This window comes from Spermophilus citellus (genome assembly GCF_964194105.1).
Source record: "Spermophilus citellus genome assembly, chromosome: 2".
Lineage (NCBI taxonomy): Eukaryota > Metazoa > Chordata > Mammalia > Rodentia > Sciuridae > Spermophilus > Spermophilus citellus.
In genome coordinates, this window is record NC_138183.1 from 162,006,179 (window position 1) to 162,021,925 (window position 15,747).

General features: G+C 33.7%; 1 protein-coding gene across 1 annotated transcript in view; it reads right to left on the minus strand.

Moving 5' to 3' along the window:
* Positions 1–15,747, minus strand: part of ATM (ATM serine/threonine kinase) — a 167,198-nt gene that overhangs the window by 105,598 nt on the left and 45,853 nt on the right. The window contains 10 exon segments of the mRNA XM_081280301.1: positions 1,146–1,392; positions 2,481–2,650; positions 3,606–3,779; positions 5,787–5,907; positions 7,898–8,028; positions 8,346–8,421; positions 9,229–9,384; positions 9,473–9,555; positions 11,562–11,761; positions 12,099–12,270. Of these exon segments, the coding sequence (XP_081136427.1) occupies positions 1,146–1,392; positions 2,481–2,650; positions 3,606–3,779; positions 5,787–5,907; positions 7,898–8,028; positions 8,346–8,421; positions 9,229–9,384; positions 9,473–9,555; positions 11,562–11,761; positions 12,099–12,270 (1,530 nt within the window).

Sequence of the window (15,747 nt, forward strand, 5' to 3'; positions counted from 1 at the left end):
TATTCCACTATTGTCATGTATGTAAACAATAAAAAATAAAAATAAAGAACTGAGGCTATAGCTAAGTGGTAGACCACCGCTGGGTTCAATCCCCAGTACCATTAAAAAAATGATAATAATAAATAAATCTATTATGTTATACCTCAGTCAATGAATGAACAGATAAGTGCTGATCAAACCTTTTTTGCCTTAAAAAAGTTCATGTTTTAATGTAAGGTGCCTCAAATAATTTTCAAAGTGTACAAATTATTAATTTAATGTTAAATTAAATTGAGATTAGCAAGAATTTAACTTATGTCTCCAACCAAAAAAAGCTAATAAATTATCTAATTTTTGCTTTTTTTTCATTCATGTTTTCAATCAAGGTTTAATATAAATATCTTTCACTCCTAAACCTATTCTGATTCTGAAAATGGCTCTTTTGGTTTGAATACATTAAAAAAAAAAAGCATAACTAGGAGTACTCAGAAGTATAAACTGGAAGAATGAGCAGAAGAGGGTAGAGGCAAAGTATCTCTCCCAAATTACAAAACCTCTGGAGTGCCAACATTCTGTTCCAACCCGCTTTTTCTTACCATCAGGGGAAAAAAAAAAAAAAAAAAGACAAAAATTCTACCTTCATAGTGTTTATATTACAGTGGAAAAGACTGAAAATAAACAATGAACATAATCCAAAGTATATAATATGTTAGAGGAGAAAAATTGTCAGGAAAAAATAAAAACCAGGGTATGGAACTTGGGATGGTACTTTTCCTTTAAAAGTAAAACAACTTGAGACTAAAGAGGCACTGAAGATTTTCTATATACTGTTCAGAATTACTTGAATTTATCAACTAGCTGGCATTCATGCATTACTGTCAATTAAATTTTTTAAAAGGCAGAAGCAGTTAAATTATTTTTCTTATTAAAAGCCTGGTTTCTTTTTCTTTTTCTCTTTATTTCTGATTAAAAACATTTTCACTTATTTAAAGGCTAATCAAAAGGAGAGATCACCATACAACAAAACAAAACAAATTCATGGATCAGCTAAATAATAATTATAAGCTAGGTTTAACTTATAAATAATGAATACATACATAGCCTTAAATTGTAAAGTTTACATCTGACATCAATTAAGGAAAAAAAGGTAAAAGTTGAAGCCATACCTGTTTTCCCAGTAGGTTTTCCCCTTTAAGAATATCATAGACCTTGGTAGCATTCTCTCTTTGTTGTGCCATCCTACTGTCTCCTACACCCTCGTAAGCAAAATAAGGAAGAATATTTACAAGAATCTTTGGGAAGCAGTCTATCAGAAGACTTTTCCAATCCTCTTGAATCTGATTAGCAATGGACTTAACCTCATCAAAACAACTTCTAATCACCAGATGTGGAATCAAAACCTTATAACAAGATCTAAAAACATAAAATTTAAAATATAGGTTATATATCTTTTCAAAGTCCTTAAAATAATAACAGGCTTTAATACACTCAGCATTAGGGCATCCCTTTACATCATTAAGCATGCCTACTTTAAATTTTATAAAAGGAGAAATAAAGTTAAGTGAATTACAAAGCCACATAAAGAAACAGAGCTTAGCTTACACCACCTAGCTCTGTGATCAAAAAAGTGGGACTTTATATGTATACATTTCTTATATATAATCAACTTAATGCAAAATTATTATGAAAATGAAATGTGAAAGCAATTTATGAATTTAAAGAACAGATGTAAAACATTGTTATCACCAAAAGATATGAATGATAAGGACCACTAAATTTACTACTGTCTGAATATCCTTCTTAAAGGCAAGTATCTACATACAAAAAGCTCTATTAGAGACCTCAAAAAATCCTTAGCACAGAGCATGTTCAATAAATATGAGATGCCATCCCATAATCCTGATGCTTAAATATTACTTTTCAGTTGTATCAAACCTCTTCATTTTCAAAAATTTCTGTTAGAAGTAGTAAAATGAATTCTTTCACATTAAACTTCTAAATCTAATAGGTAACAATGATTAAATAGTCTATTGTCAAACAACAGAAAAGAAAATCAAGGCTGAAATAATCAGCCACTAATAATTTATCTTTGATCTTTTTCCAAATGCAATATTATCAAGTATTAAATCCAGAAAGGACTTTTAGGGTTTCCTTCTTTAACTCCTGTAGAGATTAAAAAACCAAAGCACAGAAGTTATTTACACAACTTACTCAAAGTTACACAGTTGATTACTGGCCCAGACAGAACCAGATTAAAAAGTCTGGTTTCTTGTGTCACTGGATTTAGAATCTGATTCTAGGACTTCACATAATGAGCTTAATACACAGATTCTAAATCCAGTGACACCCTTCAATATATTTTCAAACAAGTTGTCTCAATTTTCAAACTATGCAGCCTCCTACCATTGTCTGTGGAACTATAGGAAGTGGAGGACAGGGGAACTGCCAAACCCTGTTACCTAACTTTGAACATATTTCTCATATGCCATACATAAACCTACCTATAGAAATCTTCAACATTTGTGTAGTTCAATAAAATAAAAGGAAAAGAAGATAAACTATATTCAGTGTCTTGAAGATTTAGCCATTCCAAAACCAGGTAATCTAAATGAGAAGCCATGAAGTCTTCTAAATTTCTATATCCAAAAGTTTCAGAAACTTTCTCCAAAACCTATACAAACCCAAAAATAAAATGAATAAAAATATAAAAATGTTATAATTTTCAACATTGACAACATATCAAAGGAAGTTCTAAGGTAAAATTATTCTGTCTTAAATCCAAATTTATAAAAATCTAAACATTATATACCACTTATAATAATTGTAAAGTATAATGGTATACTTAAAAAAAAAAAAAGAACTTAACACTGAAAGGTAAAAGGTTGATTCATCTAAGACTGATTGCCTATAGGAAAGTCTACTATAAAACTCCATGGAAACCATGGTGGTAGAATGAGAAAATGTGTATCGGTCCATATTTATCAAATAAAAATCTGCAACAGGAAGGATGAGAACTGCTAAACCATTCTGAGGTAGTGGAACAGGGAAGGGAGCCACATTCTATAATACTAAACTGATCTGAGTGCAAAGTTTGGATACAGTCCTCTTTTCCTAATCTTGGACCTAAAAGCCCCAGAGTCTTAGCATTTGACTTCTGGCCTTGTCAGATCCCAATGTGTTGCCCCAGAATCTACCATGCAAAACCAACTGATACTGCTCCTATCTCCATGTATTTCCCTCAATAAGTGCTACTCCAGAGTGCCTAGTATTGCAGTGATGGGTCATTCACCCTTTTTGGTTCAGTGAATGCCTCACAAAATGCTCTTAAACTAAGTGTAAGAAATCACACTGCATACAAATGAATATAACATTTAAAATGCTATTAAACTGCTTTCTAACACACCCATCTGAAAAAATAAAATTGTTTCCAACTCTTAAATAAGTGCCACTTTAAAAATCCAATTTTAACCTTTTTAATTTAAGGTTATCCAAGAGAATAGGAATGCAGCTCAATTGCAGAGCACTTGCCTAACATGTGAAGTCCTAGGTTTGATTCCTAACACCATAAAAAGCAACAACAAAATTATACAAGGAAGAGTACAATAAAAATATCCAGACATACATACCTTTTTCACAAGGTGAGGTTCTAATCCATTCTCTTTCACAGATTTGCAAAGGGCAAACAAAGCCTGTTTTTCACAGATAGGGCTACAGTATAAAACCGCAGCTATCATCATCAGTAAAACAGATTTTCTATTATAAATCTCATCTAAAAATTCAGCGTTCTCAGCACTGTGGGACTGCCAAAGAATCATAAAGACAATATTATACATATTTAAACATTACAAATGAATAAACCAGGCTAAAATCAAAGTACTCCATGACATCATCCAAACAGCTTATGAATTTAAAATTCTAAAGTGATGGGGTAAAGAGCAGAGATTTAAGAAAATGTGTTTCTACAGTGAGGAAGATTGCTCTTCCTAAGATCTTATGGAGAATATTAACAAAGAAAACAATGTTTCATTGAGGTATAAAGTAATTTTTGAAAAATAGCAAAAAGAAGATGAGAGACATTAGAAGCTCTTTTTCAACCACCAAGTTTTACTCCTAGGTTGATTTTTATCCTTCTAATACCTTAATATCAGCATTTTACACTTTTAAAAATACTGCTACCTATATTATCAAAGGGAACAATAAAATCATGCAACTAGATAGAATGACATATGCTTTTAATTTAATTTTCAATTACTATAAAATCTCAACAGGCACGCATATATTTATTTATTTATTTATTTTACTAGTTATATCTGGTATAAGTTTCTCTTCATATTTAGAAAATCTGCTGATCATAGTTCTATATTTTGGTACAAGAATAACTAAGAATCTAATTCCTCTATTACACAGCAATCACTGACATGTTTGAAAATAGCAATGAACTTTCCACTAAGTCAAGACACAAACCTGTATACTCCCTATTTGATCAAATGTATGATATGTCAAGATCATTGTATTGTCTTGAGCAACTAATTAAAAAAAACTACACGTAAGATTTCATCTCACTCCAGTCAGAAAATAAATAAATAAAAATAAATCTATTTTTAGGGTTGGGAGTAGCTCAGTGGTAGAGTGCTTGTCTAGCTATCATGAGTAAGAACCAAGGATTTGAAAAAAAAAAAAAAATTCTACTGTTAGAACCAAACCCAAAATTTTAGCAGTCCTTTAGAAAGTACAGAAGATCTAAGTTCTTCCATAAACTTTGTTCAAGACTATGCTTTTTATTAATGAAGTGTAAGAGAATTTGGTTGTTTTTAACAATTATCACAATTCATATTGTGATCTTCAGATATAAAACTTCTTATGTCTATTAATGTAGAGGAAGAGAATAAAAGGTGGGCAGGGGAGATACTGGGAAATGAAATAAATCAATTATGTTATATACATGTATAAATATGCCAAAATGAAACCAATATTTTGTATAATTAATGTGCACCAATTTAAAAATTCTTGATTTTTTTCTAAAACCTGGTACTGGGGATCAAACCCTAGGCCTCACACATGCTAGACAAGCATTCTACCACTGGAGTTTACTTCTAGTCTAGGTCTCTTTATAAATGAACTATCAGATCAGTATTTTCCTAATAATGGACTAATTTAAAATATACAGTATATGTTATCTCTATTTCGTTTTACACTATCTACACTCATTTTTCCAATCTACTGAAATCCTTTTCTGAATTCATATTCTTTAATTCAACTATCCATTTCAGTTTCCTATTATCACAAATTTGATAGTCTTTTAGTTAACTACCTCAAGTCCTTTTCAGAAACAAATCAGGACAAAAATAAATGAATAAGTATGATCATTAAGATAATTTCTACCATTTTAAGAAAAGTGTTCTACAGAGAAATGTGAAAATCAAAGGTTTCACTAAAAAAAAAAGCTAATTTCGATTTTGTGTTAGAATAATATTCTCTTAATTAATTCTTAACCAGATCTTACACAAAAGAGTTTCTTAAATCAGAAAAAAAAAAAAAAAAAACAAGGAAGTCACTTAAACTCTCATTAAAAGTTGGTTAAATTTTATTTTTCCCCACAAAAACACTACGGATAAGCTGAAACAAAAGAAACTATAATTATTTGACTCATTGTGACATATAAATAATTTCATTAAAATCACATTTGTCTTATAAGCTTTATGTTATAAACTACTGGACACAAACTGTCTTGTGCCAAACTTGGTAAAGTAATATGTAGGATATTCATAGAAAGTATGAGATAATAGCAAATATATTACTAAAATTACCACTTCTCTCAGTCCTTCTTGAGCTTTCAGATATGCATTTTCAAAAGCTGTCTGCTGAAGCTTGTACGGAAGTGCTTTCAATAACCTGGAACAATCTCCTCCTTTCATATCCTGAAATAATCTTATTTAAAAAAATGCAAAACTGAAATAATTCTTAAAATTTCAAACATTACTTTACAAAGCATATTATAAAACAAAAACAAATCACTCTGTGATATAAACATACTAGTACTTTCTTCAAGATTAAATCTGAGGAGCCAGGCACAGTGGCATATACCTATAATCCCAGGGGCTCGGGAGGCAGAGGAAGTCAGATGGAGAGTTCAAAGCCAGCTTTGGCAACTTAGTAAGGCCCTAAGCAACTCAGAGAGACCCTATCTCTCTATAAAATTTGGCCTGGGGATGTTGCTCAATGGTTAAGCACCTTTGGGTTCAATCTCCAGTACCAAAAAAAGAAAACAGATTAAATCTGAGTCCATTTAAAGAGGTTTGATCATCTGCTTAGTATTAAGACCTTGAAAATCCACTGTCTCCTAATGAGTAAAAAGGGTACCAAAATATCTTTTAACTACTGCCCAAATTTGAACACTGAACTCAAACAGCCACAGAAGACAACAGTTCTCTTATCAAACACCAACCAGAAGAATCTATAAATTCCTGTGTAAACCTGCTCTAATATTTAATCATCCTGAAAGTGGGTAATTTAATACCCTAATGTTCCATTTAAATTTCACTTTATGTGAGAGAGAAAAGTTGATTAGTGCCTTAAGCCAACATCCACATGGTTAAGACAACGTTTTAATCGACTTTGTCCTTTAATTTTTAATTTTTAGTAATTTTTGGTATTTCTGATTCCTCCAGTTTCTCTATCCTCTCTCAAAACAGCCCAACATTAAATATCTAACAAGTGAAAAACTCAAAATCAACAAATGCTTCTTTCATGTTATTACTGAATTTCGACTTTTTAATCTAAGAGATTTTTGTTTTCCACGCCACTACTGCACTGCTATATTACATTTAACATATGGTTCTATGTAACCCCAGACCTTTAATTTCAATACATAAATTTTCTACCCTTTACCCATAAAATGCAATAAAGATTTTAAGTACTATACACATTCACTAGTAATCCTTACAACACTCTACAGTCTTACTAAAAAGAGTTCAAAAACTGAGGAATTAGACACAGAATCTAGTTGATAAAAACAGTACTGTCAGCATATTCAGATTCTGGATACCTTACTTCTAATACTTGTTATGTTATGGCTAGAGCAATTTCTTTAAGGTAATTTTCAATTATTGATCACTTACTTCTGAATAGTTAAATAACTCAAATGACTTTCAGCTTGATTTACCTAAAGCAGCATGTCATTTCTTTTTCAAATACTTTCATTTATTTTACCAATTGTTACCAACTTTCCACATGCCAGATATTGTTTCAGATGCTAAAGTACAGCAATGAATAGAACAGACAAAAATCAATGCCTTATAGGAGTTTATACCCTAGTGAAATAGGGAAATGTATTGAAACATTATTTCAAGTGGTGACCAATTTTATAGAGAAAAATAAAGCAGGAAAGTGCTTTCTTTATAGGGATTGCAACAAGAGGAATTTATAGGTAGGTTGCAATTTAGAGTTTTAAAATCCCATGCAGTCCTTAGGAAATTAATACTTGTTTATTCAAGTACTCAAACATATCAGATCCTTCTGATAGAATCATTTCAGTGGCAAACTGTATGTACACCCCCAAAATATATAATTGTAATTAGAACAATGTGAAATATGCTATCATTTTATAAACTCACATAAAATCTTGGTAACATACAAACATTCTATACTTCTCTTAAGTGGTAGTATATACACTTCACTCAAGTCAATGGCTTATGTTAGTGAGCTACTTTATCTCTCTAAGCCAGAGTTTTCATTTTTAAATCAGAGAAAATAATAGTATCTAAATGATAGAACTGTCATTATTTTCTCTGTAGCATTTAAGAGAAAATACAAAGGGTAGGCACACAGGATATTATACTCAGAAGTTAACTGTGACTGTACTAGACTTTGCATTGCTAACTGCAGCATTCAAAACACTTCAGGAAAACCTAATCATTACCTATTAATTGACTCTGCAGCCAACATGCGAACTTGGTGATGTTCATCAGCAAGAAATTGTGGAAATACTTCATTTACAGAGAAGTCTTTTCCCATTACATTAAGAATAGCCCATTTTGAATAAGGATCAGCCTATTCAAGTGGGAAGAGAGAAACTAAGGTTAAATATGAAACATTAAAGAGAAAAATCACTAACAGAAATGAAGTCTGGGGCTGGGACTGTCGCTCAGTGGCAGAGCACTTGCCTAGCACATGTGAGGCATGGGTTCAATCCTTAGCACCACATAAAAATAAAAACAAATAAAGCCATTCTTAAAAAAAAAAAAGAAAGAAAAGAAAAAAGGAAAAGCCATTCTACCCATCTATAACTACAAAAAATTTTAAAAAAGGAAATGAAGTCTGATTTAAAATTTTAATGGTGATCTTACTAATAATATGAAATAGCTCACCTCAAGCAGAGTTTTAAGGCACTTCACAAGTGCCATCCTTACAGAGAATGTACACTTCTTTTCCTTTGTTAGATGCCTAAAATAAAGTAAAATTTTCCATGTCAAATAACCATTTCAATAAAAGCAGTCAGAAAAATCACTAGATATTAAGGTTATTATAGGTCACTTCCAAAATTTCTTTCTTTGCTACTTAATTCTCATTATATGGAACATGCTAAAGTACTTGCCTTTCCAAAAATTCTAGCTAAAAGAAATCAGTTTGAAAATGAATTTGTTTTAGTGTATATTATTTGTCTTATACAATTATGCCTCAATTTGGAGCTATCATACTTGAGTTAACCACATTATAAACTTTATAAACAGTTTTTTTATAAACAGTTTTTAAAATTTCATTTTTGATTTTTATATCAGAGATTTCAAAACCATATTCTACAATAATTAGGAAGTCCTTATCAAATAGTCTGAGGGCTTTAAGTTATATATATGTGCTCTTCTATAAACTTCATGATGTTATCTCAGACCATTACAATATGCATGAAATAACCAGTTGACAAGGCAAATTGCTACACTTCGGGAAAATGAACAATTCAGTTCATTTTAAGTTCACTGCATTTTCTTTATTCACCAAACACGTCAGTCTATTAAATGATTCTAAATTTGCAGAGAAATATGCTCAATGTTTAGAAAGTCAAGTTCTTTGAAGAAAAAAAAATGTTCTTTAAGAAATTAAAGGGGTAAACACAAATTACATTCTTTTTTATTAAAAGATGAACATAATCACAGAGAATCAGAAGAAATCACTAATGTAGAAATGCTAAGTTTGAATTTGAATCCAGAGGAAGCAAAAGAAAATCAACAAATTTACAAAACAGATTACACCTACCAAAATGCTCCAATCACTCTAAGGAACTGTCCTTGTGCATCCCTTGTGTGCTCAGTGTCCATATTGCCTTGACTTAGGTTTGTCACAATAGGAAGGACATGGTTTAAAATTGTTTTACAAACATCTTGGTCACGACGATGCAAAGAACACACACTGCTGTGGTGGAAAAAAAGAATTACCTTTATAAGTTTAGCAGAACCCAATAAATTTAAGGTGGACATAACATGTGGTTTTAATTTCTTACGATAGTGGCTTCAGAAGTTCAACAACATCTTCCATTGGCAAAGGATGTTCTTTTCCAGGAAGTTCCTTTAAAAGCACTAGGTACTAAAATGGTATAGGGGAAAAAAATAGCTTTTTTATCATCTTTAAAAAGCATAAATATACACACATACACACAGTTTAAATATAAATTCATTTGCACATGTACACATGCAAAGCTGTAAATATTTTTAATAGGGCATATAAGAAAAAAGGGTTCAAATAGGGTTCTCTTATCAAATAGGGTTCAAATTCATGGTGTATGCATATATGTAACTAACACTGTAAATCAAATTACTCTGTAGAACTCAAAATGAAAAAAACTAAAAACATATAAATCCCAGACAACAACATTAATTTGTATATTATAAAAACCTGGCTTTATATTCTGGGGCCCTTGAACCCTCACCCATAAAATGGACACATATTACTTAAACAGCCAGACAACTGTGAGGATTAGAGAAAATAACCATAAAGGTGTGGTCTTTATACTGAGAATTCAATAATTAATCATTATTATCATTGTTGCAATTAAGATAGTAAAGCCATAAGACATAATATAGCCTGAAACTATATTATGTCCCTATACTCCTAAAATAATGGTTTGTGTAAGAGTAAAATGGTTAAAAACTATTCAATTAATAAATTTTGGAAAGCAGAGATAATTATGTACAGGAAAGAAGTACCCTGATCTACCTTCCTATATGGCAACCATGTATGGGTCTACATGGTAGCATGGATACAAAGGGCTAGGTAACAACTACTAGTTAGAATGGCAGTGATGAAACCAAGCACAGTAGCATACACCTGTAAATCACAGTTATGCAGGATGCTGAGAGAGCAGTATCTCAAATTCAAAATCAGGCTCAGCAACTTAGTCCCTAAGCAACTTAGGTAGACTCTGTCTCAAAATAAAAAATAAAAAGCTGGGGATATAGCTCAGTTGCAAAGCACCTCTGGGTTCAATCCTCAGTACCAAAGGACTGATAGTGATAACTAGGCAACCAGTTTTTGAGAGCTGCCAAATATTTCCTATATACACTAGAAAAATCTTAAGAGATTTCTTTTCTCTTTATCATCTGTATATAGAAAAATATTTCTTATCTCTTGGCAGATATTAACAAAGAAAATTAAATGATCCTTTTCTTTATAATTTTCTGGTGGTACTAGTATTTAACCAAGGGGTACTCTACCACCAAGGTACATTTCCAGCCCATTTTTTAAAAATTTGAGACAAGGTCTTGGTAAATTGACCAAGTTAGCCTTGAAATTGGATCCTCCTGCCTCAGCCTCCCAAACAGCTGGGATTACAGGTATGCATGCAGTACCATACTGGCCCTTTTCAATATTTAAATGAGAGTTGTATGTGATGGTACTGACTATCTTGAAATGACTTTAAACATCAAAGCATCAAGAAAAGCATGTAACCCTTTCCTTGGTCAAGGTTAGAGATTGACTAGGGAGTCTGGCAGGGTCAAACCAGGGACTGCAACAAGACACAACCAAACCTGTTTGCTAGGGCTAGAGATTCAATGTGCATGTTCATTAAGGATAAGAACATGGTCAAGATTCCATCAGGGACTCAATATGCATGTCTGACATAATGAGGGACTCATCAGGTGTGTCAAACTTACAATAACTGAAGACACAACCTGGGGACCCAACCAGCAGCTACTCTGTGTCAAGGGTTCTACCCAAATGTTCACAAAAACTGGGTTTAAGGAAATAGTCCACATGGTCAGGAAATTAGTTACAAATAAGGTTACTCAGTAAACTACTAAATGTATATGGGAAGCCAGGACTTTTTACTGCAAGAAAAGGGTACTACAAATTTGGACAGAGAAAAATAAACAAACCCTATAATGATGAACTTAGAATACAGAGATCCATCAATAGTATCAGGTCAAAGGTAAAATGCAAACTTCAAACATAATGTTATGTGCTATTTTTACAGTCAGCTTCAGATTCATTTAAGTTTTCAAAGGCACTATATGATTCTTACACGTCAGGTTACTGTATTAGTCAGCAATACCAGATTGAACTGAAGAGCTTCTTTGTACTACTTGACTCACCATGTGGAGATGAAGAGATTTAGTAGGATCTAGTATGCTAGAATCAATTAGCATTAACAATTTTCTCCTTATATCAGCTGCTCTAAATGATACAGGATTGGCTTGAGACGAGGTTACACACATACACAAGAACTTGAGCATGTCTAAAAGAAGTAGATCTTGCTTTGACAGATATTCTTCAGCTAACGGATTCATGGCACCTAAAAAAACAAAAATCAAACAAAATTCCTTCACTCTAAGAGGCACAGTAGTCACATACTTTGAGTACTAATTCAAACATCTCTCCAACTTCCCAGTGTGCAAATAATCTATTGTGGGATTTTACTTCTTTATTTTAAATTCTTCCCATGAAGAACAAAATAGGAAACTAATAAATACAACTAAAATCAGAAAAACCGAAAAGTATACAGTAAAGGAACAATCTTAACAGACTCAAAGAAAAAATAAAAGCATAAAGTTGATACCAGTGAGACCTTTTCTAATGCCAAATTATTATAAAGAGGTAAAAGAAATCCAAAGCAGTAAAGATGTATTTACCAACAGTACTTTGGCTCTCCCCAGAATCACTTGCATCACTCACACTACCAACAGGGTAATCTTTAAAAAGATCCATGGAAGACAAATCCTCTACCTCCTTTAGATTTTCATCAGTATCATCATTCATTGAGTCTACTTCTCCATGGTCAAGTGGCTTTCTGATAAAGGATGCCTTCAAACAAGAGAAATAAAGATATTCAAGTTGGCTTCTTTCAGAATCATGGTGTAGTTAAAATTCACCAGATTGAAAATTCACAGGAAAATGGGTATACAAACTATGTCTAGATAACAGAATAATACACAATTTTTTTTTTTAAAGAGAGAGTGAGAGAGAGGGGGACAGAGAGAGAGAGAGAGAGAGAGAGAGAGAATTTTAATATTTATTTATTTTTTCTTAGTTCTCGGCGGACACAACATCTTTGTTTGTATGTGGTGCTGAGGATCGAACCCGGGCCGCACGCATGCCAGGCGAGTGCGCTACCGCTTGAGCCACATCCCCAGCCCCTAATACACAAATTTTTTAAATAATTTATTACATTAAGAAGTCCTACAATTCCATTGTATTTGAATACCATATCACCACTTTGTACCCCATAAATAACTATAACTAAAATTTAAATACATAAAAATGAAATTTAAAGAAGTTTTATGTAATTCCCAAAATTAATGGGGATATGGGGAAAAAACATAAACTGTTACGACTTTTGGAGGACAATGACAACATCCTTCGAAAAGTAAAATTCAGCCAGGCGCGGTGGCACATGCCTGTAATGCCAGCAGCCTGGGAGGCTAAGATAGGAGGATTGAGAGTTCAAAGCCAGCCTCAGGAACCGTGAGGCATTAAACAACTCAGTGAGACCCTGTCTCTAAATAAAATACAAAATAGGGGGGATTCCAAGATGGCGGGCCAGAGGGAGGCAGCATTCTGTGTCGCTCCGTGACCCAGATTTCACCTACTCTGAATACTGGATCTCAGAGAGTGTAAGAGGACCCCTATTCAGCTTATTTCCGCACTAATCACCAGTGCTGTGACCCCCAGTGAAGGGCTCAGAGCCTCAGCATTTGAGCAGGACTCCAGACCCGACTCCCGAAACCCAAAACCCAGTGCTAGCCCATGCACAGCTCGCAAGCACCTTAGCAGAATCACCTATCAGCACTTCTGCAGAACTCCAGACTGCTCCGCTCCCACACAGGTCACTTAGCTACTACCTACCCACAGCACAACGCCACTGCCCAACTCCCCCCACCTCACCAGACACCCAGGCACTGAAAGCAGACCGCCTCCATCTTTGAGAACCATTCTCACCATATGTGGTGTGGGCAGCTCTCAGATCGGATCTCCATCTGGCCAGATACCAAGTATCCAACTCCCCCCACTCCCCTACCAGTGGTGATAACTCAGCACAGTGACCATCAAACACAAAAACAGCTCTTAGTTGCACAGGTGTGCAGTGTGACCAGGGCACCGCCCACCTAGTGTGAGCCGTGGTGCGAGAGGTCTTGTAGTTGGAAAATGCTAAGTGAGAGAAACACAGAACTAAAGTTTGGAGCCTAAAAGACCAGAAACTGGGAAATCTCCAGGCAAGAGAAGGGGATAATACCAGGTGCTCAAGTCAGACAAGCAGTCCCAAAAAGAGACCTGTGAAGTGCAATCTCTCTGCAGGGACTGGCGGGTGGCACTCTCCACTTCCAGAGGCCCTACATGAGGACCAGTCTTCCCATCCTGGTTACCTACACCATGCTGAGGGCAGAGACACCAGCTTGAAACAGACAACCCCACCTATTAGATGAGAAGAGAAACAGAAACGATACGGATCTCTAAAACTAGCAAAAACCCTGGTTTCTTCTTTCAATAATTTTTTTTTTCTCTTTTTCTTCTACCCCTCTATTCTCCGGCCCTCACATCCCCAACATATGTGAAATGAAGAACTTTGCATAAAATAGGATTTTGAGGACTGTGTCATCTGAATAATATAATAAAGCAGTATTGCATATGCCCTCCTTTTTTTCTCTTCTTTCTTCTTTCCTTTTTCTTTCCCCCTCCAAATTTTGCTATTTTAACATCCTGCATTTTTCTTAATACATATGTGTGATTGTTTTATGTACTCTACTGTCTATCCACATACTTGTCTACCCTAAATCACTTCCTGTTTATTCTCTTGCTACTAACCCGCTTCATTAGATTTCTCTTTCACATTTCCTAAGATATATTAACTCTGTATCCTCACATCCTTCCTCCTCAGCATACTGTCCTACGCCCCACCCTGAGTTCATTGTTCAGGGTCAGAAACTGTAAATCTTTTTATAAAACTACTGTTTATATTTTAGATAATAATTGAATCCAACATATCAGTATATTGAGACTAAGCTGTAAACATCTCAATAACAACAAATTGTTCATAGGTGATATACTGTTGATATTGGATCTGTTAATACTGTCCTTCCTCACAAATGAGGGATCTTGGAACCTTACAAACGCACTACAAACCTATAGGGTAAAAACAATAAAAACCCGATCCACAGAGGTAAAAAGGAAGACACACTAGCAACATGAAAAGACAAGGGAAGAAATTATCCCAAACAAATACAGAAACCATATCATTAGAATCATTGGCAGCCACAGCAGAAAAAAATGACAGAGAAGAGTTCAGAATACATATGGTTAAAATGTTCTGTGATCTCAAGGAAGATATAAGAGAGCAAATACAAGCAGTGAAAGATCACGTCAACAAGGAGCTACATAAGCAAATCCAGGAAGCAGAAGATGACCTCAACAGGGAGATAGAGGTTCTAACAAAAAAAAAAAAAAAAAGAAAGAAAGAAAGAAAGAAAAAAAGAAACTAAATAGAAGTCCTTGAAATGAAAGAAACAATAAACCGAATTAAAATCTCAAATGAAAGCATCACAGAGTAGACCACTTGAAGATATATAATCTTAAAAAGAATGTAGACCACACAGTCATAAAGGTAAGAAACCACAAGCAAAACATACAAGAAGTATGGGATAGCGTAAAAAGACCAAATTTAAGACTTATTGGGATAGAGAAAAGCACAGAGGTCCAAACCAAAGGAATGAACAAATTATTCAATGAAATAATATCAGAAAACTTTCCAAACATGAAGAATGAAATGGAAATCCAAATTCAAGAAGCCTAAAGGACACCAAATGTACAAAATCACAACAGATCCACACCAAGGTATATTATATAAAAAAGCTCAACCTACAGAATAAGAGAATTTTAAAAGCCACAAGAGAAAGGAAAACCAATTAGGATAATGGCAGATTTTTCAACATAGACCATGAAAGCTAGAAGATCCTAGAACAACATATATCAAGCTCTGAAAGAAAATGGTGCCAAACAAGAATCTTGTATCCAACAAAATTAAGCTTTAGATTTGAAGATGAAATAAAAACTTTCCACAATAAACAAAAGTTAAAGGAACTTATAGCTAGAAAACTGGCACGATAAAACATCCTTGGCAAAATAATCCATGAAGAGGAAACGAAAAACAACAATGAAAATCAGCACAGGGAGGTAGTACCCTAAAGGAAAAACTAGTCAAAGAAGAAAATCAAGTCAAGTTAAACAACAAAGTAAACAAATATGGCTGGTGATACAAACCATGTCTCAATAATAACCCTGAATGTT